This window comes from Spermophilus citellus (genome assembly GCF_964194105.1).
Source record: "Spermophilus citellus genome assembly, chromosome: 9".
Lineage (NCBI taxonomy): Eukaryota > Metazoa > Chordata > Mammalia > Rodentia > Sciuridae > Spermophilus > Spermophilus citellus.
The window spans coordinates 133551979-133579103 of record NC_138191.1 but is presented as its reverse complement, the minus strand read 5'-3'; the positions used below and the strand labels follow the sequence as shown (position 1 = coordinate 133579103).

The 27125-nt window shown below is 49.9% G+C and overlaps 1 protein-coding gene and 1 pseudogene across 2 annotated transcripts; both read left to right on the top strand.

The window, feature by feature from the left end:
• Positions 1-458: 458 nt before the first annotated feature.
• CA6 (carbonic anhydrase 6) lies at positions 459-24139 on the top strand (the record flags this gene model as incomplete). Its single annotated transcript, XM_081308569.1, has 9 exons — positions 459-565; positions 4788-4921; positions 7421-7603; positions 13050-13198; positions 13888-13980; positions 15788-15857; positions 18891-19048; positions 22110-22233; positions 24039-24139. The coding sequence occupies exons 2-9, from the start codon at positions 4849-4851 to the stop codon at positions 24137-24139; spliced, it is 951 nt and encodes a 316-aa protein (XP_081164695.1). The 5' UTR covers positions 459-565; positions 4788-4848.
• Positions 20256-20820, top strand: LOC308657109 (thioredoxin reductase-like selenoprotein T; annotated as a pseudogene). Its single transcript has one exon. The product of its transcript is annotated as a thioredoxin reductase-like selenoprotein T (transcript).
• Positions 24140-27125: the final 2986 nt, after the last annotated feature.

Sequence of the window (27125 nt, the reverse complement as noted above, 5' to 3'; positions counted from 1 at the left end):
CTGCGGTTCCTGCATCCCGGTGGTGGGCTCAATCATAAGTGTCCGTGGCCCGGCCCCCTGGAAGCCATGAATTTTCCTTCTGAGGCTAAGGAGACTTGCAGATGGGATGGAGCTAAGGATCCTGAGAGGGGAAGCTGTCCTGGGTCATCCAGGAAGAGGCTGTGAGCCAAGGAATGCAGGCGGCCACCAGAAGCTTCCAGGGTCAGACCACACCCCTGAGCCTCCAGAGAGGCCTGCAAACACCTGGATCAGCCCAGTGGGACTGATTTCAGACCCCTGGCCTCCAGATCTGTAAGAAGACTATGTTGTTGTAAGCACCGAGTTTGCAGGAATCTGTTATCAGTCACTGAGACTCCGGGGGAGGCTTGGCACTCGACATAAGTTTCAGATTGCATTGGCCAGTGGAGGGTGGAGTTGGAAGATGCATGGACCTGCCCGCTGAGGGGTACCGAGGGTGGGCTACATTAAAGGGGACACAAGCAAGATTCTGGCCTCCTCCCAGAAGCAGATGGTACAGATGCAGGAAAGGCAAGTGGAACATCTAACCCCAGCCACAGGACCCGTGGTGAGTTTGCATGGAGAGGCGTCTCAGATGTTGATGGAACCCTGAGCTGAAAATATTTCTAGGTATTTGGGTCCTATATTGCTTGTACCTAAATTAAGAAGAGGGGCTGGAGTTGTGACTCAGTGGCAGAGCGCTTGCCTATCATGTGTGGGGCACTGGGTTCCATCCTCAGCACCGCATATAAATAAGTAAAATAAAAGGTCCATTAGCAACTAAAAATATTTAAAAAAATAGCAGAGAAGAGATTAATTCCATCTTTGTTGTTGTTTGTTTATTTTTGGTACCAGGGATTGACCCCAGTGGAGCTTAACCTCCAAGCCACACCCCCAACCTTTTTTTTTTTAATTTATTTTGAGACAGGATTTCACGAAGTTGCTTAGGGCTTTGTTAAGTTGCTGAGGCTGGCCTCAAACCTGTGATTCTCCTGCCTCAGCCTCCCAAGCCTCTGGGACTATAGGCACGTGCCATGATGCCTGGCTTACTCCGGGTTTTGGACTGGGTGTTTTTCCATGGGTCACTGACAGCCAGCAGGGAGGAAGTGTGGATAACACCTGATAACACCTGCCAGTTGACACCCCTATGTGGCAGGTGCTGAATTCTTGGAGGACATGTGAGACTGGAGATCTTCTCTAAGATGGGTTCATCAGCAGGACACTGGAGAGAGAGAGAGAGAAAGCAAGAGTGTCCTGGAGGATTTGGGGCTGGATATCCTGCAACTAGCTTATCTCACATGATAACTTGTTATGTCGATGCTTCTCTTACGTAGACATAGCTGAAGGGAAGGAAACAGAAGTCTTCTGAGTCTTAGGATTTGTGTGCTTCAGTAACAGCAAGTTCTAGGCTCTCCGCCCTGGCTGCCTTCCCTCTGCACATGTAATTATAACTCTGGGGTCTGGTCCACAGAACAAGTAGGAACCCAGGAGAGGATAGCAGAGGGACAACCCGAGAGGTAACAGCTGGTGGCCTATGTTAGAAATGCAAAGGATGAAAAATAAGTATATGAATGACGGCTTCCACCACCAGCCCTTCCTGGGGGCCTCCTGGTCTCTCCACAACCCACCAGCTACAGGCCAACTCCAGGCAGAGCAAAGGGCTCTTACATCCTGCTATGGCACCGGGTCTGGCTTCTGCTATGATTGGTCACGTCCTGGTAGTAATTGGAACATTACCAATGAACATAAAAGTTCCTTTTTTTTAATAACTTAGCCAGTTAGATACGTCCCCTCCAATATCTGATGAGAAATGAAAAACCATTACACTTAGGGGTCATTTCACATAGTACTGCCATATGTGGCTATAGGCTCAGGGAACATTAATATACTTTGCAGTACCTGGTGATAACTGATATTCACACTAGCCATTAAGAAAATGTTAATAACATTTCCCTTAATTAACTTCAGGAAGGAGGCGAGGTTTAACCCAAAGTAGATTCAACATCTTGGTGCTCATACAGGATGGAGCCACATAGCCAGTTCCCTTGTGCAGGTGACTCATTCTTGGGGATTCCAGAGAGCCAGCACTCCTGCCGAGTAGCTTAGGTCAAAATACTCATGTTCTCATGTAGCAGGTCGGTTCTCCTGTGCCCGTCCCTCGCAAGCCTGAGCCTTCGCTCACCTGGCTAATGGCACCTCCTGCTCACCTGGGCTGATGGCGCCTCCTGCTCACCTGGGCTGGCCAGCAGGCAATAGCCATTCCTGCCCGCCCTCTGCTCTTCACCTCCGCAGGCCTGCCACGGAGCACCTGGTGGAACCAGGACAAACAGAAGCTTCTTCCTCCCTTCTGACCTTATGTTGTGATGGAAATAACATACAAGTCAACCCTTTCAGACAGCCCTTCAAACCCCGGTGCCAGGGTAACAGGAGTGCAGAACAACATCCGCCCGAGGATGAGGATGTGGCTGGAGGAAGGCAGAAGAAAGTTCAGGGTTTAAAGTCACGCGCACACACACATGCACACACACAAGAAACAATGTGCCCCATTAATTTCAGTAGGAAGAAGTTCCATGTTCACAGATGATGGAAAACTTTGAGGTCAAAGAAGACAGTGAGTCAGAAGTTAGGCAATGAGATTCACATTACTTGATTCTGTCTGGATCATGTCATTGGGAGTATGCTGCCCGGAAGAGGGAAGGGAACTTGTCTCTACTAATGTGCCCTCATTAGCAGGTGGCTCATCTATTCCAAAAGCCTATCTGACCTGCTCCCTTTATTAACTTAATTACTCCCCTTAACACCTGTCCTCAATATCAGCCCGCTGTCCAAGTTAGTGGCCTGTTCAGGCTCTTGCCTGAATCAGAGTCATGGAGAAACCAGGGCAGACCCTCACACCAGCTGGGTGGGTAGTTGCAGTGGGGCTGTAGCCCACAGGGACTGTGAGGATCAGCGGGGCCACAGAAGCATCAGGGCTCTCCAGGGAATCCCAGAGTGTTAAGCCCGGGACAGCAAAGCCCCGAGCAACTGTCCCATCTCCTCTGACTCTCAAGGCCCCTTGGTTCCTCCCTCTCTGTGCAGCCTTCCCCACGGCTGTGGCTCAGCGTATTCACGAGCTCTTTCCCTCCCTGGGCCCGGCCTCCCTGGGCATGTGCAGGCCCAGCCAGTTTGCAGATTTGCGGGCTTCTGCTGCTGCGTGACCTGTGGGTGGTCACCTATGGGTGCTGGTCTGTCTGCATTGCCTCCACCCTCTCCATTCCCAATGCAGAGTCAAGAAAAATTCAGTTTGTGTTTTGCTGCCAGTCTGGTGTCAAGGGTCCCTGGCTTGCCTAAGGGTCACTGGTATCCTTATGCTCCTGGGCAGAGGGGGACTTGTAGGGTCTACACGGTGGTCTCGAATTTCTGCAATGTGGCAAAGTTCTGTGAACCAGAGGCCAAGTCATTTTTTACCTCTTGTTCCCTCACTAACTCGCAGGGTGACAGTCACTTCTTTGTCCATAAAACAAGGGGTCTGAATAGATAATAATGCCACTCGCCACACACGGACTCCGCTCTGGGACTATGCACAGACTCACAGTGGAATCCCCAGGAGGGAGGTGCTAACACCAACTCCTTCTGAAGGAGGGAAACTGAGGCACAGAGTGGTAGGGAACTTGCTCCTAAGTGGCGGAGCTAGCTCCGAACACTGCTGGTCTACTCAGAATCCTTGCTCTTGACCTTGCTTCCTTGGGGATTCCTTCAGCCCTTGAACTTTAGGGATCTAAGTTTTCAGCAGGGTCTTTGCAGCAATGACAAGCCCTAGTTAGATGGCAGCGGGGGCTCCCACATTCCCTTCCATGCCCCTCGTGATGCACGCTGCCACTTTGCCTTCCCGGCATCCCTCAGACTCCTGGACAAGTGAGCCATGAGGTGAATGGGGGGGAAGGGGCCACGCTCTGTTTGCCAGAACACTGTGACCCTTTGTGTCTCGCCAGCGTGGCAAGGGCACTGCAGGAAGCCTGCCTGCCCTTTGCCTTTGCCGTCTCAGACGGGGCATGGGAAACGCTGGCCCGTCCGCAGGCATGACTGCCAGCCTTCCTCCTTCCCCAGCCAAGTGCAGTGGGAGGATTAGGCAAGCCACCCACCCAGTTGATTGGTTTGGGTGTGTCCGAGCCTATTGCAGCTGTCAGAAGGGATCCCCGAGAAATGCTCACCCTCCTGCAAGCGCCGGTGGCCCAAAGGCCTGTTTGAGGCTAGCTCCTGAGCCAAGCCTCAGGGCCAGCTGCTGGTCTAAGGGGAGATCAGTGCATCAGGCCTCTAGCTGGGGGCCTCCATTCTTTGCTCACATGTGGGGAGCCAGGCCATTTCCCCAGGAGCCTGTCTAAGGACAGTCATATAAACCTGCAGTGGTGGCTCACGTCCATTCTGTGACAGCCAGGAAATACCAATTGGAATCCGGCCGCATGTTCAGGTCCCAGCCAGCCCCTTCAGAAGCCAGGAGAAAGGGCAGAGGAAGTGGCATGGCTTAGGAGAAGCCCCTGCTTCCTGCTGCTCTGTGCCATGGCCGTGGCCATCCTGGGGAGAGTTCCCTCCTCCACAATGGTCGCACTGTGTGCCCTTCCAGTGAATTTCCCAAGTCAGGACATTGAACAACCAAACACGGGCTAATTGGACATGGTAGTGCCTGGGGAGGGGATCAGGTGTGTGCACAAGGAACCTGGTCAGAAGGGCCTTTGTGGGGCGGGTGTTATTGTTTTCATGGGTGCAGCAAAGGGTGGATCAACCAGCTGCATGTGGTAAATTGTTATTTACAGCTTCTGAGCTTTAAAAGAAGAGCTTCCCCAGAATCTGTTCTGCTTCCAGACCTGCAGCGTCATGAGGGCTGTGGTGACTCTGGTGTCCCTGCTCCTCCTGGGTGCCCAGGCCCAACACGAGTGGTCCTATTCAGGTAAGCTGCCACCCCCGCGGGGTTTCCTAGGTTCGCCTCACACTGAGGAAGGGAGGCCCCCTTCTTGAGAATGGCAGCCACGCCAGGCAATTCAGGGCTGGATGCAAGGGAGCTCACCCACCTCTGGGTGGTTCCTCTGGTGGGTCTCCTCACTGTGGAGGAGATGCTGCCTTCTCCTGTCGTCCAGTGAATGGAGAACAAAGAGACCTTAAACTTCCTTGAAGAAAAAGAGGAAATAACTTCCCCCGGCAGCAACCCCTGGTTCACTGTAGGCTCTGGGCTTTGAAACCTTTTCCACCCATGGACTTGGGGGGTCGGAGAACCCACTCCTGTCTCTGATTGTGAAACCTTGTGCTTTATTGGTCTGCGTAAGTGGAAGAGGAAGCTCTCCGAAAGGACCCCCCTGTCCTCACAGAGGGTACTACAGGTTACTGAGAGCTCCCACCTCGGGGAAGTGTCCTGACACGCAGTTCACTCAGAGCATCTTGACCATAGGGGAAGGCCTCCAGTCTGCCAAACAAGATCAAAAATATGAAATTTAAAGTTTTGGCATCTGGCGTAGGTTCTGGCCCACAGGTGAGCCAAACAAAGGAAGCCCATGTCCTTGGGGTTGTGGACACTGGATCCTCTTCATGTGGCCTCCTGAGGCCTCCCGACTGCATCCCCGTTTTCTGTACTGAGCCAGGGAGTGAGGCCCGGGAGGCGGGCAGCTGCTGCTGGTGCAGGAGGCAGAAGCAGCACGAGTCTGCTCTGCACAGTCCACCTGCCCCCGGTGACAGGGTCAGACTGTCCAGGGATGTTGAGTCCTTTTGTTTGAGACAAGGACAACAGAATCAGGAACATTCTAGAGGAGCTCATAGAGTGGAGCTTCAGAGGGCCAGCTCCAACCCACCATCCTGACCTGAGAGGGGATCCCAAGTACCTGCCTTGAGGACGCTGGGCTTCCTGATTCACCTGACGGTGGCACTAGGAATGGGTCAGAGGTGGAGGAAGAGGGAGGAGTCCATGATAGGGACTGTCACCTCCACCCCTCCCCCCGCCCCTCAGCTCAGCCAGCTTCTGTGAGCATGGGAGTAGATTTTAAGGGCTGCGTAGGAATACTTGTGGCTGTCCCAGTACTGCTAGGATCCCAGGGCCAAGCATTAGGATTCAAGAAGGCTACGTTAGAGTTTTCTGCTTCAGTCTCAGCATCTTGCCTCTAGGAAAAAAATTGCTTTGGGGTGTTTTTTTTTTTTTTGATTTTATCTTTTCTTTTTTGGTGCTGGGGGTAGAACCTAGGGTTTCCTGCATGTGAGGCGAGTGCTTTACCACTGAGCTACATCCCAGCCCTAGGACAGAATTGTTTAAAAATAGTTTTGAATTATTAAATAGTGAAGAACAGAGAAGTAAAGAACAGACTTTTCTATTGATTGCAAACCACGCAGGCCCCAACACAAACAGCTTTTTTAGAACAAGTGACACACAAAACCACACCACTCTTCCCTAAAGGGGGAAGGCGAGGTTGGATCCTCAATTGTAAATGAGTGAAACAAAGACCCTCAGTTCTTTGGGGGCTAAATCATCTGTAATAACAACTGGTCTTCATTACTCTGGCCATGATGGTGATGATTAGTTGAGCCTGGGGGCTCTAGCACTGAGCTATAATCCCTATCCCTTTTTAGTTTTCATTTTCAGACAAGTTCTTGCTTAGTTGCAAACATGCGATCCTCCTGGCAGTCCTCCTGCCTCAGCCTCCCTCGTCTCTGGGATTACAGGTGTGCACCACTGCGCCTGGCTCCCTGTGATTGTTAACCATCTCCAAAAAGACAACTTTCCTTACTCTGATTTTTTTTGTGTGTGTGTTTGTGTGTGAGGTTGTTGACCAGACTGGTCTCCTGGGCTCAGCCATTCTCCTATCCAAGCTCCTGAGTATCTGGGATTACAAGCACATGCCACCACACTGGGCTTTACAGGTTTTTAAGCGAGCTGTGCCAGGCCCTTGAACCAGATGCTTCCTCAGATGACCTGAATCCTTGGGTGTAATCAGGTGGTCCTGACCATCCTGGGGGCCCATAAAAGGGTGTGGAACATGGAAAGTGGCAGAGTGGGGTTCTCATAGCGTGGGGAGAAGGGAGCTGCCGCCGGGGGCTTGGAAGGAACTGCGCCACCCAGAGGGAACCAGGAGACTCCCCTCCCGAAGTCAGGTAGTGACCCCAGCCGGGTTCCTCCCGTGCGTTTGTCAGTCGCAAATAAAGCAAAGGAGCAGGAAAGTGGCCCTGCGGAAAAGACTGTCAGCGTTTTTAAAATACCAAGTCGTGTGTCCAGAGCTGGTGGTTGCAATAGGAAAGTTAGAGGTTAGCTTCAAGGTCCCCCCAGAACCAAGTCCTTGGAGGCGACTTCGACCCCTCCCCCTCGGGTCTCCTTGCGGAGGTCTGTTTCTGCTTTCCCTGTGGGGTCCTCCTGGCCTGGTAAGGTGCTGCTGGGGGCTCAGTCTCTTGAACCCATTCTCCCCTGCCTCAGAGGGGGGACTGGAAGAGGACCTCTGGCCTCAGGAATACCCGGCCTGCGGGGGACACAGGCAGTCGCCCATTGACCTGCAGCAGAATAAGGTGCGCTTCAACCCGGCTTTGAAGGCGCTCAACCTGACGGGCTACCAGGAGGACCACGGGGACGAGTTTACCATGACCAACAATGGCCACACAGGTAAGGGCGGGGAAGCCACAGCCTGCAGCTGCCCTGGCAGGTGGAAGGCAGAAAGGGGCCTCCTGACATGCACACCTGCCAGGAGTGACCCACCAAGGGACCGGGAAGGCAGCTCAGTGCTGGAGGCCTGGGACCTGAGGGTTGGCAGTGCCAAGGGAAGTCGGAACCCGGTGACTCTTCTGGAGCCCGGCAGCTACTGCCTTCAAGCCCGATTCCCTGATGGCCTCATCATTCCCCATTATTGTCACCAGAACACACTGTCACCCAACCAGAAGAGCCAGGTGGGGCTAACAGTGGTGCTGGAGCCACACTCCTGCCTGTGCTTCTGCCCCTCGGCCCTGCTCGCCCACTTTTCTATCTTGAGTCTGATGAGCACAAAGCTCCCGAGCCCCGTATCTCTCAGAGGTTTGGAACAGACCTCTCATCTCTGTTCCTTGTTGGGAAGTGGGTGAAGGGCGGTGGGAGAGCTGGGTCTCGGGGCGTCTGCTCCAGGGGTCCTTTCCAGGCAGCCGTCAGACCCGCGCTGTGATGGCAGGGTGTCCTCCTGACTCTCCCGGGGCCCGTCTTCCCTGAGTCTTATGTCAACCCCAGGAAGGGGCATATTTGGTGGGAAATCTGAGAACCCGGGAGGTCAGGTTCACTCACGGTCACATAGTCTCTGAGGGCTGAGTGGCCCAGAAGCCCAGATGTTTGATTGCTCAGTCACGTCCTCCTCAGCATCCCCACCTGGGTTCGAGGTTGGGCCATTTCACCTACACACTGGTATGTGTTGCACAATTGAGAAAATAAAACCAGTTGTCCTTATGGGGCTAGCAAGAGTAATAAATGGGGAATGAAGTCGTATCTGTACAGTGGCCTCAGGTACATGTAACTGGGGTCGCTGAAATCTATGGATAACTAATGGCAACTTTTGTGTGTGTGCATTGGGGATTGAATCAAGGACCTTGTGCACGCGAGGCAGGCGCTCTGCCACTGAGCTACAATTGCTTTCTTTCTTTTTTATTTTAAGAGACAGTCTGACCTCACACTACTGGGCTCAAGACATCCTTCTGCCTTGGCCTCCTGAGTAGCTGGGACTACAGGGGGTACACCAACACACTTGGCACCCCTGTAGTTTTGATGTGCAGTATTTTGAAGGATTTTTAGAAATTTATCTTTTGAATCTATTTGGTTATATTCATTACAATTAATTATAACTTTTCAGCAAGCTCCAGGCACATTCAGGAATTCTACCGAAGAAAAATCCTAACCTACAAATATCAAATCTAGTGAACTTCTGATGAATGCTAAGTTTGCTGATACGTTAACACGATGAAATTAAACATTTGTTAGTTGTGACTTAAATTATCATTGTTTCACATTATCATCTATTTTTTACTAAACTATTTTTTAGAATTGAGCAGCAAGTACAGAGAGTTCTTTCTTCTCTCTTTTTTATTTTGGTATGGGGGATGGAACCCAGGGGTGCTCTGTTACTGAGCTACACCCCCAGCCCTTTTTTATTTGAGACAGGGTGTCACTTAGTGGCTGAGGCTGGCCTTAGACTTGCCATCCTCCTGCCTCAGCTTTCCAGGTGACTGGGACTGCAGGCGTGCATCACCGCATCCAGCTCATCCCTCTTTCTCTTAACCTCTGACAACCACTGACCTTTTTACTGTCACATAGTTCTGCCTTTTGCAGAAGGTCACATTGCAGTCGGAGTCATGCAGGATATGGCCTTGCAAATTGGCTTCTTGGACTTAGTTTCATGTATCGGGAGCCCATTTCCTTTAGCACCGAATAACATTCCCTTGTCTAGATGTACCATTTTTCCTGTATCCATTCACCTATCAGAGACATCTCACTTACTCCCAAGTCTAGTCAGTTATTAATAAAGCTCTGCTATAAAATCTAATGCTGGTTTCTGCGTGGGTGCAAGCTTCCAGCTCACATGGGAAAATACCAAGGCACGTGGTTGCGGGATGACAAGGGCAGAGCTTGTTTAGCTTTGTCAGAAGCCCTCTCCGCTTCTGGTGGGCATAATGGCATATCCTAGCTGGGCTCATTTACAGTCCCCGAAGACAAGTGATCTCGAGCAGCTTTTCATGTGCACATTTACCATCTGCACATCTTCTTTGATGAGGTGTCTGCTCAGGGCTTTTGTCCATTATTCAATCAGGTTATTCATTTTCTCCTCGTTGAGTTCTAGGGGTTCTGTGTGTACATTTTGGATGATAACCCTTTACCAGATATGTTTGTAAAGACTTTCTCCTGGTCCGTGGCTTTTTGCTCTCTAGCCAGTGGCTTTTGCAGAGCAGAAGTTTTAAAATTTAATAGAATCTGGGGGCTGGGGATGTGGCTCAAGCGGTAGCGCGCTCGCCTGGCATGCGTGCGGCCCGGGTTCGATCCTCAGCACCACATACCAACAAAGATGTTGTGTCCGCCGAGAACTAAAAAAAGTAAATATTAAAAAAAAATTCTCTCTCTCTCTCTCTCTCCTCTCTCACTCTCTCTTTAAAAAAAAAATAAAATTTAATAGAATCTGGTTCATCAATAATTTATTTCATAGATGGTGCCTTTGGTAGTGTATTTAAAATGTCACCTCAGGTTTGGGGTACAGCTCAATGGTAGAGCACTTGTCTAGCATGTGTGAGACCCTGAGTTCCATCCCCAGCACTTAAAAATAAATCAACACCATTCTCCATATCACCTGAATTTCTTCCTGAGCGTTTTGTAGTTTTGCATTTTACATTTAGGTGTATGGAACATTCTGAGTTGATTTTGGGGAAAGGTGTAAGGTCTGTGTCTAGTTTTCTCTTTTAAAGCAGATGTCTAGTTGCACAGTACAATTTGTTGAAAAGACTATCTTTGCTGTGTTGTCTTGTAGTCCTTTTACTTCTTTGTTAAAGATAAATTGATTAAAGCTAAGTAGGATGTGCACAACTGCAGTCCCAGCTACCTGGGAGGCTGAGGTGGAAGAATGACTTGAGCCCAGGCCAGAAAGAGGCTCCATTTCAAAAAGAAAAGAGAAAAAAGAAAGAAATCAGTTGTTGGGATTGTCTATTCTTCTAACAGGACACTGACCTGACTACTATAGCTTTCTAGTAAGTCCTAAAGTTAGATAATGTCAATACGCCAGTTGTTTTTCTCTTTTAATATTCTGTTGGCTCTCCTGGGTGTTTTGCCTCACCATATAAACCTTAGAATCAGTTTTCCAATGTCCATAAAATAACTTGCTAGGATTTTGGTTTGCTTTGCTTTGAATCTATAGATCAAGTTGGGAAGAACTGAAACAATATTGATTCTTCCTGTTCATGAACATGGAATACCTATTGACTTCTTTCATCAGAGTTTTGTAGTTTTCCTCATATAGATCTTGATCCTATTTTGTCAGACTTTTTTTTTTGTCTGATGAGAATTCAGTTAAATTCGTTCTCCATGAAGAGGGGAGTCTCCTCCTCTGGAAGCTGAGTCCTTCTTGCAGAATCTAGAAGGTTTAGCAAGTTAGTTTTTGGGGATGGATATGTCTGCCCCATCTTTTCATCGACGCAGCCCCAAGCTGGCTCAGAATCACTGCTCCTCCCCCGGGCCTGTGCAGGCCTCTCAGTGGAACTTCAGCCCTGAGGCAGTCTGTCTCCTGGGAACTGCGATTTGGGGAAACATAATTTTCAGGATCTCTTATCACTTGTGTGGGGCCAACTGGGTGTCATCTAGAAGCTCTGGCCTGGTCCTCGGCTCCCTGGTCCCGTCTGCTCTCAACATTGCTGACTTCAGCTCCTTTTAAAGATTTCCATTCTTTTCTTGTGAATATTGATTTTGAGTCTGGCTAAGTTTTGAGCTCTAAATACAAGGCACCTGCTCTGCTAAGGACCCATTAAAATCCTTGAGGTCAGTTCCTGTATCTCAGTGCATCGCACACGATGAATTTAATCAGTGCTCCCAGCTCCTTTAGATGAGAAGGAGCAAGGGGCATCTCATCTAGGCATCTCAAACCACTAATGTTTGCTTTTTTTTTTTTTAAGAGAAAGAGAGAGAGAATTTTTTAATATTTATTTTTTAGTTTTCGGCAGACACAACATCTTTGTTGGTATGTGGTGCTGAGGATCGAACCTGGGCCGCATGATGCCAGGTGAGCGCGCTACCGCTTGAGCCACATCCCCAGCCCAATGTTTGCTTTTTAAGAAGATTTTCTCCTGGGCTTGAGTTGTGGCTCAGTGGTAGAGCGCTCGCCTAGCATGTGTGAGGCCCTGGGTTCGTTCCTCGGCACCACATATAAATAAATAAATAAAGGTATTGTGTCCAACTAAAAAATAAATATTATAAAAAGGGGTGGGGGGGCTGTGGCTCAGAGGTAGAGCGCTCGCCTACCATGCGTGAGGCACTGGGTTTGATCCTCAGCACCACATAAAAATAAAATGAAGATATTGTGTCCATCTACAACTTAAAAAAAAAAGACTTACTCCTTTGTGGCCAGCTTCACTGACTTCAAATAGCAAGACCTGGCCAACAGGATGGACGCCCCTGCCCCTTCCAAGTCCCGAATCACATCCTAACATATTTTCCTTAGTCTCTTTCTGGACTTTGCATTTCAAAAGATGACATTTTCCCCAAAGTCCAAGCCCATGAGATGAACAACTGTAGCTATGGACGGGAGTGGCCTCCCCACAGGAAGTGTGGGAGGAGAGGCAAGAGGAAGCTGGCCAGAGCCTAACATTTTAGTGCATCCGTTGATAGTTACAGTCCAATCAAACCCCACAGGGACGCACGAGTTCCTGGCTTGCTGGGGAACTTGGTCTCCTATCTTCTGAAGACAAACTGAGCCACATCTTGGCGACTGTGGTTGGGGATGGGGCTCTAGTTCTCCGCCCAGCTCTGCTCCTGCCTGTTGAACTGTGTGACCCTGAGCATGTTTCCCACTCCCTTGTCCAGGCAGCAGGGATGCCCCCTGACCCCCGAGTCGAGCGGGCCCTTAGCTGGGCTAACTCGAGAAGGCTGTGTGAGGTGAGCATTTCAATGTGTCGTGAAGAAGAGCATCGTCTCAACGTGGCCTTGTAAATAGCCCTCACCTGGGTGGTAAAGTTAACCAAAGCAGCCCTCAGAGGCCCCACTTCCTACTCCTACATCTGCACATTTCAAAATTGGCTGGAGGCAGAGAATGGAATTCTGGTTTTCACACCCATCAGCCATATTTTTGGGGTGGCTTTCCCTTCTCCAGGACCAATGAGCTGGACCTGCCTCTGCCTGGTCCTGCCTGGGACCTGCTGGTTCTGCGTGGAAGGTGTCCTGGCCATCTGGACCTCACCCTCTGTCCTGCATGCCACTGCCCCTCCTCTTTGGGGACCCCTCTCCTAGCACTCTAAGCTGTGTGTGCCCCTGGCTGGTCCTGGGTGGGAAGAGCTGCCTAACCTGAAGGCTGAGCTGCCCACGCACACCTGCCCTGCTCCCTGCCCTGTGTTATGTCTTCCAGTGCAGATCAACCTGCCTCCTACCATGCGCATGATGGCCCCTGATGGCACCGAGTACATCGCCAAGCAGATGCACTACCACTGGGGTGGTGGGTCCTCAGAGATCAGCGGCTCCGAGCACACCATTGACGGGATCAGACATGTGATTGAGGTGTGTGAAGACCTCGGGGTCAGTCCTCTGGCCTTCAAGCTCCTTGTTTTTTTTTTTTTTTTTTTTTTTTTTTACTAAAATAGCCAAACAGACTGTGTGCAATGGTGACAGTAAGTCACTCTGTGGTCGAGTTTCTTTTGCATTCATTCAGCAACTCTTGATTGACTACAGGGAGCTCCAGCAGGGTCCCTGCCCTCATTGTCTTGCAGCCTGGAGTTGGCAGCCCTCCGGGTGGGGCCAGCTCTGTTTCAGCTGAATCTCTCCACATTAGGGACTCTCTTCTTGGCCTAGATTCATCCTCAGGATGATTGCAGTGGCCTCCTGGGACAAGAGGGTTAATTTGCTCCTTCTAATTTCTCCAGATACCTCAGGAGGACCCAGGGTCCTTCCTCACAAGGTCCCTCTAGCTTGTGCCCACTTATTTCCCTGGAGGGAGGGGGTCAGGGACATGCCCTCCGGCTGCCATCTTCCCAGAGCCCTCCTGTGCTTTTTCCGTTCCTGCAGAAACTTCCGGTCTTCCTAGATGGGGCTCATGGCCCAGATGGTAGGAGAGGAGGGCAGGCTCGTTTGTGCAGGACAGTGTGCGGTCTCAGATGGAGCATCTCTCTCTGTTCTCTTCCCGTGTTGGAAACCTGAAGTGTTTGAAGTCGGTGTGAACTGCCCTTGACTGGCCTGTCTTACTCCCACAGATCCACGTTGTCCACTACAATGCGAAATACGACAGCTACGACATAGCCAAGGACGCGTCGGACGGTTTGGCCGTCCTAGCAGCCTTTGTGGAGGTAGGCAGGGGACTCTGGAAGATGGGTCTGTCTGGCTGTCACCGGCTGTGGTCCAGGCAGGGGGGTGTCGGGTGAGGGGTGTCCTCAGCACAGTCTTCTTTCTCTCCTGGGCTCTCAGTCCTGGAAGGACTGGCTCAAGGCCAGATGGGCCGTTTTTCCAGCCCCTGCTTACTCCTTCTGTGTGTCAACTCGGGGGCCTTAGAAAACTGGGACAAGACGGCTTAAAAGACCCAGAATCTACAGAAGGGTTGACTGGACACACACTGGTTGGAAGCCTCCAACCCAACCAGTCGGGGCAGTACCTCTGCGTTTCTAAGAAAGTCCAGAGGTGGGGTGTTAGGGCCAGGTGGCCAGAAGTGGTCAGGAATAGAATTCCCCCAAAGTAACTATTAAATTGGACAAAGCTGTGAAAACCAAACCCGGTGCTTTCCACAGCATCACAAAACAACAACAACAACAACAACAACAACAAATCCCAGAAAACAAAAAAGTACCAAGACACTCAGTCATCTCAGTCCTCTGGAAATGGGCCACAGACAGACAACAAACTAAGGCATCTATTCATGGAAATTGGTTGGCATTTTAAGTCAGGAAAGTAAGGTCTGTGGACTTCTCAGTGGGGGCTGTCCCATCCCCACGGCCAGCCAGGTGGCCTTACCAAGGCTGGTCAGGGAAACCAGCAGTTCCACTGCCTGGATTTGAGCAGAGAGTTGAAACCCCTGCCCAGGAGCACCGTAGCAGCCCCGGGTGGAGCAGAGCCAGTCAGAAACGTACAGGGGACACCTGTGAGTGAGAGACACAGAGGCAACACAAGAACGCACCAGGGCCTACTGGAAATTAGAAGCTGAAGCCCATGCGGGGGCTGACGAACTCTCTGTCGTCTCAGCCCGCTGTCGTGTAGCCATTCGGGGTGGAGTCTCAGGGCTCAAGGGGCTGAGCACGACCTCTGCCTGGATCCTTTACTGGCCATGAACATCTGCTGCTCCTAGGTGGCTCCTAGAAATAAAACTAATATTTAAAAAATGAGCAGAGACACCACTGCCATACACTGCTGGGGAGTGGTGTATTGCAGATTCAGCTCCGGCAAATTACTGAACACACACACACATACACACACACACATACATACACATTCACACACATGCACACACTCACACACACACTCACACACACACATTCACACACACACATTCACACACACACACTCACACATACACACACACACACTCACACACACTCACACACGGAATAGCTTCAGGGCAATTAACAACAACAAAACACCCATAATTCAGATAATTGCAGCCACATATTATCTAATATATTCAATTTTCAACAAAAACATTAAAGCTATACAAAGAAATAAGAAAATATAATGTTAAGAGAGAAGGGGGAAAACAAAATAATCAATAGAAATGGACTGAGTGGATTCAGAGTAGTTAGTACATAGTACTGTAAAGTAAGTTTATTCAAATAATGAAAGAAAACCATGTTCAAAGAATCCAAGCGAGGGGAAGAGAGACAGCTATATTGGGGTGAATTTGCTGTTTCACTGGAATGAAGTTAGCAGTAGCCTGATGTGGACTGTCATCAATTTGTACATTTTGTCACTAAAGCAAGCAATGAGCAAATTACTAAAAATGGCAAAGAGAAATGTTTAACTGCCATGTTGTCTGCCCCGACGCCACTGGGCAGGGCTGCCCCCACCTTGCCCTCTCCTCTGCTGCCAGCTGGAGAACCAGACGGTTGGCTCCGAGATGGGGCCCGTAGTGTGGTCCCCACTGTTGCTCACGGCTCTGTCCCTCCCCAGGTCAATGAGTATGCTGAGAACACTTACTACAGCACCTTTATCGCCCACTTGGCCGACATCAGGTACCCAGGTAAGGGACCCCAGGGGCAGCCTCTGGAGGGAAGAGGAAGGAGCGTGAGTGTGAGACAGAGGAGGGGAAGGGGAAGGGGACCCTGGGGGAGGCCCATGAGCCCAGCCAAGGAGCCCAGCCCCAGCCTCGAGAGCTCACTTGTCCCGTGATCTCTGCTCTTGGCTCCGGCAGGGAGCACCTCTGAGACCCTGTTCGTAAACTCCACTTGTCCATTCCCATGACTGGACGTTCTGGTGGCCGACTGGCCACATCCTAACTTCGGTGACTCTCACCTCCTGGCCCCATCTGGCAGGGACAATCTTGTTCCCCAGCGGGAGGTGCCCACCCTAGCCCCACGTTGAGATGAGTCTCCAGAGTGGAGCCCCGGCCTGGACCCTCAGGTCTTCCTACACCCTGCCTCCAGGAGGCAGCTCCTCTCAGTCACCAAACCCTGACCTTGAGCTATAACCATGTCAGCTCTGAAGCCTTGACCTCCTCTGCTCTGGCCACCCTCCCGGACTCCCAGCTCACTCTGCCTTCAGCCCTCACCCTCCAGCCATCCATCTGCCTGAGTCCTCCAGTCCGTGGGCCTCACGTTCACACAGCTAGTCCCCCCTCACGTCCTCTCCTCTCTGCCTAAGAGATTCCACGGCCTTCCCACGCAGATGTCTCCCACAGCCCCCAACACCCCACGCAGACCCCTCCACTCCCACACCAACGCCTCCAGTGTCTGTGACCTCCACGCCATGGACACTCCCCTGGCAAGGCCCGCGACCCTCAGAGCCTGCAGCCGGAGCTGGACGTGGCTCTGCGGGAACCGCAGCCACCCACGTGGTAGCCACGGACACGAACCAGCCCTACCCAGACCCTGAAACACAGCCCTGGTGTCTCCTTCCTGTCTCCACCTCCCCCCTTCTCCTCCCTGCAGCCCCTGGGCTCCTCCAGCTCCTCCGCGGATGGTGCCTTGGCTTCCCGCTTCCTTGAGAAGGTGGAGCCCTCCCCTCTTCCTAGCCCACCTGCCTCTGGACTGGGCTCCACGTCCCCTCTTCTGTCCCAGTGAATGAAAAGAGCCCCTCCCATGGGTGCCACCCGCCCCCTCTCAGGGGCCCCTCTCAGGGCCCTTTCTGCCGCTCTTTCTCCTGCATTGCTCACGTCTCACTCTCCTTCTGCCCAGCACACGAATCTGTAGGCACCTCCCGCTCGGAACTCAAACACAGTCAAGAATCTCTGTACGCCAACAGTCCCTCAGATTCCACCCCTTTTTCAGCTCCCCTTGGAGCAGTGTCCAGTATGTACATTCCCCTTTCCTACAACCACACCCTAAGATGGCTCCTCGCTCCACTGAGCCGCTGAGGCCATCCCTGGCATCTCAGCTACTGGCAATTTTCCTACTCTGTTCTTACTGCCCCTGCCCCTTCCTCCTCCTCCTCCTCCTCCTCTTCCTCCTCCTCCTCCTTCTTCTTTCTCTCTCCCTCTTTCTCTCTCTCTTTTACTGGGAATTGAACCCCAAGGCGCCGTACCACTGAGCTGCATCCCAGGACTTTGTTATTTATCTTGAGACACCATCTCTTCTATTGCCCAGGCTGACTTTGAACTTGTGATCCTCCTGCCTCAGCCTCCTGAGAGGCAGGGATTACAGGCATGTGTCACCGTGCCTCTCTAGCTCTGCTTTCTTGTCCTTTCTCTGGCTCCTGCTCTTAACTACTTGTCTGTCTTCTCTTGGTGACCTCGGTCCCAGGATTTCAGAAATCTCGGTCTTGTCCTCCATGCGGTGACAATGTGGATGAATGCAAGAACATCCGGGCTAATTTCTTCCGTGAACAATGCCAGCAGGAAAAAGCAGGAGCTTGTAGCAACTCTAGCTTTCCCTTGAGGGTGCTGGCCTCAGATATTCTCCTTCTGCTATCGCTGTGCATGTGTTTCCTCCTCCAGTTAAGGAATCCATTCTGATCAGTGTGCCCCACACGAGCTCTCTCTGAACTCCAGATCACTTACTTCAGCTGTCTGCTTCATGTTGCCATGCAGACCTAAGACTTATGCTAGCCACAACTTAACTTTGTATTCCCACTGCCTTCTGGGCCAGTCCCTGAACTGATTCTTTTTGCCATTAAAAGGCATATAATTGCTCAGGGCGAGTGGGACAAGACCCCCCTCAAATTCCTGTTGCTTTGCGGTCTCATGCTGAGCTAAAGGGCTCTGCATATTGCTTTGTTTTGGGGTGCTGAGGATGGAACCCAGGGCCTTGTGCATGCTAGGGCTCTGCTTGACTCCTGAGCTACATCTGCAGCCCCCAGTGTCCTGGACATGAACAGAACAGTGACTGTCTAGGTGCAGTGATGGGTATGGGCATTGTGGAGGCTTCAGACACCCTGAGGGAGAGCTGGTCTCCTCACCGCACCTGTGGCTGAACCCAGTCCCGTGGGATGGGGCAGGAACAGTTCAGGACCAGATTCCAGCAGCCAGCACCCAGCCGGGCTCTGGCTCTGCTTTCCAGCCTCCACCCACTTTGGCACGACCCCATGCCAAGGGGTTTTGTTCATTCCTTGAGGGCACTTACCCAGAAGACTCAGAGTGTTTAATTCATTTCTCTCATTTATTGTGACATGTATCCTCTAACAGTGATGACAAGGTGACAGCTACACCCTTGAGTGCTTCCCTGTGGGCTGGTCACTGCCAGCCACTTTGTAAAGATCATTATTTTCCACCCTCACACAGTCCTACTGGTTATTCCCTGTTATTCTTTGTGGTGCTGGGGCTGGAACCAGGCAAGTGCTCTATCACTGAGCTACACCCCCAGTCAAATCATGCCTTTTTACAGAGAGGAAACAGCTCTTGAGTGAGCACCCAACAAAGGCCACCCAGCCAGGAGGAGGCATCTGAGTGCATCTGTGCCCAAAGTCTGCTCTTAACCCCTTCCAAAAGCAGTCGCCTGGGAATGTGTCTCAATCATTTGGGTCCATGCTCTTGGCTCCAGTCAGGACACTTGAACATGGCATGGCCTGAGCCTGAGCTGTCCACCCAAGTTTCCTCATGTCCCTTTATTTCCTGTCTCAGGACAAAGAACAATTCTGAGAGGCCTTGACATTCAGGACATGCTGCCCGGGGACCTCTACCACTACTACACCTACGAGGGGTCGCTCACCACTCCCCCCTGCACGGAGAATGTCCACTGGTTTGTGCTGGCAGATTCCGTCAAGCTCTCCAGGTCTCAGGTAACTCCAGGCCTCACGTGGCTAGTCCTTTGATGGTCTCATTATCAAGAGCTCCCAGGACCTCAGCTCATGCCCACTCCTGGGGCTCCTACGGCATTTGCCAGTACCAGACTGCTGTGTCACCTGTGTGACCATGGGTGATTTCACAAGGGCTGTGGCAGAGACGGGGAAACAGAGGCATCAGGGAATCCAAGGAACTTATGGTTGATGTGGCGAAAGGACTGGAGCCTGATCCCAGTCCTGGGAGAGTTGCACATGGTGGCTAATGATAAGAATCCTGGGTCCCTCATGGAGCTTCCATGCTAACAGCAGGAATACCTTTACACAAGAAGGATTGCTCCAAATTTAGTTCTTTATCATGTTAAAATGGTTGCTTCATATTTAGACCTTGGAGAATTGCCACCTTCTCAAGGACCACCCCCAACAAATGTCACTAACCAGCCTGGAAGCTGCCCCCAGATACCTGATAAAAGCAAATGTAAATTATCTGTAAAAACTAAGTTTAAATCTAGATCTAAGAATTTCCACAAATCAGTAGAATTAGCTCAATTAAAATAAATTACACTTGGGCTGGGGATGGAGCTCAGTGGTAGAGCCCTTACTTAGTGTGTGGAAGGGCTTAGGTTTGATCCCCAGCACTGAAAAAAAAAAAATCACGAAACACACAGAAAAAGACACTATCAGTGTAGGTCAGCAGAATCAGACCTACAAAGATATCAGTGAAATTATCAGATAATTTATGTTAACATATTTCACACATATGAAGAAATAAGAAGTTTACATGTGAGGAAAAGATAAAAAACATATAAAATGGCTTACCAGACTTAAAACAGTAGAAGTTGGGTTTTTAAATAGAATGAAAAAAATAGTAACTGAAGTTAACAATCCAATGAATAAATTTAGCATCATGTTAGATATAGTTCAAGAGAGAGTTAGTAAATTGGAAGGCAGAGCTGAGAACATTATCTAGATTGCTACACTAAAGAGAAAAAAGAGATGGGAACATGAAAAAGAAGTTAAAAGACATGAAAATACAGTGGGAAAGTCTAACTGAAATTTTAGGAGAAGGGAGACAAAATAGGAAGAAACAAAACCAACCCGAAGAAACATTGGCTGACAATTTTCCAAAAGAATTAGAGAGGCCAGCGGCAAGGCTCTGGGCCAGCCCCAGTCTTGGCCTGAAGGCGGCCGCAGCAGCTCAGCTAAGATGAGGCTTCTGCTGCTTCTCCTGGTGGCGGTGTCTGTGGTAGTCTGGAGCAAGAACCTGGGCTTGCGTGCTCAGCAAGAGGTTAAAGATGCAGTATACCACAGGGCCACTGCTCAAGTTCCAGATTTGTATTTCCTGAGGCACAGGCAGGTGTTTGAGGAGTACATGCAGGTTATTAGTCAGCAGTACCCAGACATCGAATCGAAGTAGAGAATTACCTCCCGCAACCAATTTATAGACACATAGCATCTTTCCTGTCAGTCTTCAAACTAGTATTATTAGGCTTAATAATTGCCGGCAAGGATCCTTTCGCTTTCTTTGGAATGCAAGTTCCTAGCATCTGGCAGTGGGGCCAGGAGAACAAGGTCTATGCATGTAGGATGTTTTTCCTCTTAAGCAACCTGATGAGAACCAGTGTATGTCAATAGGAGCATTTGACCAAACGTGCCTATGGTCTAAGCTGGAATCTGGTCACCTTCCATCCATGCAATAACTTGTTCAAATTCTTGACAGTGAAATGAAGCTCAGTGTGCACGTGGATTCAATTCCACTTCATCGATCATAGTCTCACCTATCATTAAGGGATCTTTGCAAGAGCAGCGTGACGGACACTGTGAAGGCCTGTACTGAAGACAGCCAGCTGTTAGTACAGCTAGGTGCTTTTTTTGGCAGGCTTGTTGTACCTTTTGGAAAACCTCAATACAAAACAGTTTCTCGGTGCTGGCATGTTCTGGAATTCTGCACATCCGTGGAGTGCAATAATACCAACCAGATTTCCCCCAATCCAGATTCACCCAGTTAATAGTTTGTCTTTTTTTAACTGTAGACATTAGTACTTTTTTCTTAGTCATATTTAAACAGTAGAAAATTGAGTTACAATTTGATTTTTTAAAGGTGTCTGTTAAATCTTGTGTTTTTATATGAGTCTTTTTTTTTAATAATCAAAAAAAAAATCTTTTGGGGAATACAGCTGAAGTTCCCAAATATTTACGAGTTTATCAGTCATCTCCAATTTGGTCATGTCCAATTTATATCATTTTCAAAAAACCCACAGATTGTGAACAGTGCACTATACAAGATTATGGGGAGAATCTAATATCCAGAGTACTCTACCAATTTGTGTGTGTGTGTGTGTGTGTGTGTGTGTGTGATTACCAGACTACTACAAAACCAACTGCTTTTTAAATTCTATTGAGTAGTTCAAGTGTCTTGCCTTGACCAATCTAATGAGTTGATTCACTGGGCCATTCTACTTAATAAAAAAACTAAGCAGATGTCAGTTTAAAAAAAAAAAGAATTAGAGAACACTAAGATATACATTCAAGAATCGAGAGAAGTCAATTAAACACACACAGGTACAAGAAACCCTACACTGAACACATCACAGAGAAACCACAGAACATCAAGGACAAATGAAGTATTTGAAATGCGATGAGACAGGAAAAACAGTCCTCACGAAGAGAGTCCCATGGACCAAGGCTGGCTCAGCAGGCAGCGGGGAGGGCAGGAGGGGCGCCATCGCACTCCCCAACGTGGGAGGGGAATGAAGAGCAACCCAGAGTCTCTCATGCAGCAAAACGGCCCTTCAGAGACGTGGACAAAGCTCATATTTTCAGAAAAACAAAGTTGGTCTTGCCACTGATGTTTTTTCGGGTAGTTCTTTCCTTTCTAAAGTTTGCGGGAGACTCAGAGAAAGACTGAGAGCGTGTGTGTGCGGGGCGGTGACCGTGGGCGAGCGGGCCGTGGCCCTGGAGCCACGCCCGGCACTGAGCCGGGAAGCCAAGCCCCGGTCCAGGCGCTGACTGGCCCTCAGGATGGCGCAGGGCCGTCCCCGAAACTCAGTGTCCCCCGCAGGTGTGGAAGCTGGAGAACTCCCTGCTGAACTTCCGGAACGAGACCCTGCACAACGACTACCGCAAGACCCAGGCCCTGCACCGCCGCGTGGTGGAGGCCAACTTCCAGTACTTCCCCAACCAGCGTGAGTGCGCGCCCCCTGCGCGGGGGCCTTTCCGAGATCCCGATTTCCTCCCTCTGTTTTTGGTGGTGGTGGGCGATCCCTGGCAATCGTAAGGGAAGGAGGGTCATCTCCATGCGGGGGGCTCGGAAGAGGTAAGGCCCTGGGGCCATTTGAGAACAGGAGAGGGACACCGGTCTTGGCTGGAGGAGGGTGGTGACGATGGCCAGGAGCGCAGGCTCAAGTCCAGCTCGTCAACCCGACTTGAAAGACCTCCTGCAGGCCTTTCTCTTCATCTGTCTTACAAACCCACCCCCGGCTCCCTCATCCCCCTCTCAAGGTCCTTAAGTGGGCCGTGGGCTTGGGACCGGGCACCAGATCGCAGGGCGCTGGAGTAGGCCTGAGCTGTCCCTGCTGCCCCCAGGCCCCTCCACCTCCCCTTCTTTGTCTCTTTCTCTGTAAAGCCTGGGAAACTGCCCACACTGTCTGATGGTGTTGTCTTTCTAATTTATTTCTATTAATCCTTCTGGATACCTTTATATTCTCTAATGTCTGTTACCTGTCAATATTACTCCAGCTTTACAGGTAGCTTTCAAAACTTCAAAATTTCCACTCTTCTGCCCACATACTCACAAATTAAGTCCCATTAGTACTTTCCTTTCCATTTTCCTTTCCTGATTCATTGATTTGCCTCTCCAATACAAGACTGACAGAGAGTAAAACCACAGCAGCTAATAATTATAATTTCTCCTGTATTGTATTACATAAAACACTTTCTCTTCCCAAAGGACACCCTCTTCCACGGGTCAGTCACTATCAGACTGAGCAAAGGGAGTTTGGACCCACTGACCTCTCTCTTTGTTACAAATTTTGCCAGATCCCCTGCTTTTCCTGGTAAAATGTTCACTGTTCCTGCAATGGCACCCACAGACCATGTGGTGTCCCAGATGTCCCATCTCAGGTGCTTCTTCCACGGGGTCACCCATTCATCCCCACGAGGGGGCTCAGATGCCCTGCATGCCCATCCTAGATGCCCCCAAACTCCATGTCCCATTTGCTGCATGGCTGCTGCGGTCCTCCCTTCTGAGGCTTGGTGGTCAGGCATCATTGCTTCAATTCCCCACAGACAGTAGGTGGGCTTCTCCCCTTGCTGACAGCCATGGGGTCTGCATCATGGCTCCCTTCTGGTAATAGGACAGAGGACTGGGCACCATCTTGCTCTGCCTTCCTTAGACTCAGGTTTTTCTGTAGCAGAGACTGGCTCCAGCCAACTCAGTCACATGATGTGTGATATATGAGAGTTCTGTAGAATTCTGCCTCAGCAGGGCTAAGACGATCAACCCGTCCAGGAACTCTAGGAACTGGCCCCGGGAACTAGGCTCAGTTATAGAGGCGAAACAGCCACCTTGTCTGTCAGAAAACACCTGTGTGCCCTCAGGCAAGGGCTGCTGGGCATCACAGGAGAAACCAAGGTCCAAGGGTGTGACCTGCTTCAACCTGTCACCCTTGGATTCTGGGGGTTTGCAAGCTTAACATCAGACACAGTAAAGATGCGTGAAGCCAGTGACATGGGAATATGGAGAATGTTCTTGGCATCAAAAGTACTTCCCTTAAATACACAGTGGGCGGCCTGGGTGGAGCTCTGGTAGCATGTGGAGCATGCCAGAGGCCCTGGGTTTGATCCCTAGCACAGGGGAGGAGAGGGAGGGAGAGGGAGACAGAGACATGTGGGCAGTGGTGTCTGGATGCCCTGCATTCTGTTTTCTATGACAACTTTCCCAAGTTTTGACCTTTCTAAACTAACTCTTCTTTTCTTGAATATATTCTAGGCTCTGAGTTCAGGTTTTACCTAACCGAGATCAACGACAACCTCGAGTACTTGGTAAGAACTTTTGAACAGAGGGAAGCTAAGTCAAGAAACCGGCATTAACCAGCTGGAAGCAAGAGCTAGGGCAGGAATGGTGGACTTTCCCTGTGGACTCCGCCTGCCCTCTCTCTAAAAAATCCTGTGGGTCTGAAGCATGTCTCTTGCTGAGGCACCCATTGAGTTCCTGATCTAAATGCCAGAAACCATCATCCATGAAAGGAATGAGATGATTCAAGTGAACAAGGACATATTGGACATAGAAAATTGTTCACTTTTATCTAAATTAGAAACTTCATTTTAGCATTTATATATAATAAAATATAAAATTTGTAAATTTGTCATTTTATTTATTTATTTTTTAAAAATATTTTTTTTTGTTTTAGGTGGACACAATATCTTTATTTTACATTTAAGTGGTGCTGAGGATCAAACCCAGTGCCTCGTGCATGCTAGGCGAGCGCTCTACCACTGAGCCACAGATTTGTCATTTAAAAATGTCTCTTTTCTCTTCCTTTGTATCACTTCAAATATCCCTTATTCCAAGGATATTCCAAGGGACACAGAGGAGGGGATAGAGATTAAAAGGTGAGAAAGATTGCCAGGACTAAGATTAGGAAAAAAATGAGATTTTTATATGATTCTTTAGGCCAGAAAGAAGAACCGATGGAAGACTTTGGGAGTCATGTCAAAAGAGACTCCGGGGCTGGGTGTGGTGGTGCCTCTGATTCTAGGGACTCAGGAGGCTGGGGTAGCAGGATCGCAGGTTTGAGGCCAGCCTGAGCAATTTAGAGAGACCCTGTCTCAAAATTACTAAAATAAATAAAAAGGGCTGGGGATATATCTTGATGGTAGAGTATCCTTGGGTGCAATCCCCAGTAAAAAAAATCAAACAAAAAAGCAAGGCACTGGGGCCACCTTGAAGGGGCGGGGCTCCTGAGACAGTGTATCCATGGAAAGCAACAATGTCAGAAAAAGAAACAGGACTGGAATGGGTGGATGAAAACACCAATGAATGTATCAGTCTCACCAGGCACACATCAAGAGCCCTCCAGTGTGGCCCTCAGGCACAAACAAGTGTTGCGATGGCAAAAGGTGCAACTTACGCCGTCCAGGGGGAGAAATAAAGAATATGCACGACTTTCTGCCCTAGTCAATGCTTTATTCCCTCAAATCACTCAATACAATTTCACTCTATAGATTCTTAATCAAGGAAATGACAATCCTTAATGCTAGTCACTGCAAGAGATAGAGTCAGTTCACAGCAAACAACTCTAGATTAATTCTAAGCACTGCCAACAAAGTGTCAAATCAAAAAATCTCAAGCCTTAGGCTTTAAATCCAGCAGATGCACACTCACTCAGACCTCGGTGATCAGGTCAGGAACCAAGGCAGGCTTCTCCTGGGGTGGAGCTGACGGCTGGTTGAGGAGAGGGTCTTAGGGAGAAGTTGTGGCTCTCACCTGATAAACCCAGCCTAATTCCCTCTTAAGATCAGGAGCCATCTTGTCACAAGTTGTTTTCTGTAAAGTATAGGATTTCTATATAGCCTGGCTGTATTTTGATGTTTTAAACTTGCTTGGAATGCCTGCCCATGCCTTGAAGTCACCCATGCTTGGCTTTCCCTGACCAGATAACAACCCTCTCCAAAACTTTAATGGCGCCTCATAAATTCTGACTTTCCCTGGCCAGATAATGACCTCTCTGAGGCTCTAATGGCACCTCATACTTCTGATGTTGGGGTCTAAATTTACTCCCTAAGTGCTGAACCAGATACACCATTAATCTGCCTTTGTATATACTTGCCAAAATTCTGTTATCTGTAAGTTCTCAACACCCTCCCCCCCTTTTTGTAACTTTCTGTGCTATTAAACTGTGCTCCTAGAGATCTGCAGGGCTGTCTTCTGTGTGGGAGACCAACCTTACACGTGACTGAGTCACACTCCCCGGCTGGGTGCTGAGGCACTCAGTCACAGAAATGTGGCAGAGCTTTCCCCACTCTTTTTGGGTGCAAGGGTTGGGGTCTCGTGCATGGGTGCTACAGCCCCATGAGTGGAGCTACGCTCACCTGTTCCTTTGTAATATAACCCCCTGCCCTGTTTAGGATAGAATCTTCCATGGAAGTGCCTTGTGTGTGTCCCCTCCTCTTACTGTGCCCTGGGGTGGGGCCTACCCAGGTGTCAGTCAACCTGCTGACAGTGGACATCATGAAGATAGACTCAGCCCCCTGAAACCTGACCCCTGGCCTCATTTGAACAGCTTCTCCTCAATGAAAGGGGTCAGCTGGAGCTCTTGCTCTCTTCCTGCAGACCCTTAAGGTCAGAGGAGCCGTCACAGCGTCTCCAAAGGAAAAGTTATTTGTGTCTCTTGTGTGGTTATTTTGCGCAGCCCAGTTAGCCCAGTTCAACTGGAGTGACCCCTGAGCCTTTTAGTCGCGAGAACAGAAACCCGGCACTTCTGTTCCCGTGGTTTTCGGGAGAGACAGCCCCGGCCGGTCGGAACGACCAGCTTGCTTTAATTGGATTTCTGTTGGAGTCGGTGGTCTTTTCTTGCATCGTGGTCTATCTAACACACCAGGGTCAAGATGTGGCTGTAGAGTTTGAGAGCGGGGAGGAAGACGCAGAGGATCAGGCCACGATGAAAAGTGTTGGGGTGTCAGTCCAGGTCCTCATCAGGCTCTCAGCGTGAGGGCATCAGTGTGGCTGGCTGAATGTCTGTTCATTTCCTTTACTATTTATACCAAATTTTGGGGCTTTTGACCCCCATCCCCTTTCAATCTATCAGCTGCCACTGGGTCTCTCAGTGACATCATTTACCCTGGGTTAAATCATCTGGTCTGGTGGTCCCCACCTGATCTTTTCACCTTTCCCTCTTCTGGGTCCAGGATAGCCTGCCTGAGACTTCACTCTGAGTTTATCAGGGTGGGGGGAAGTGACTTGTTTGTGTCTGAGGGCTACACTGGAGGGCTCCATTAGGCATGCCTGGTGAGACTGCGGGTTTCAAACTGGAGTTTTAAGATGGAGTTGTTTAGGCTCAGGCCTAAGGCCATCCTT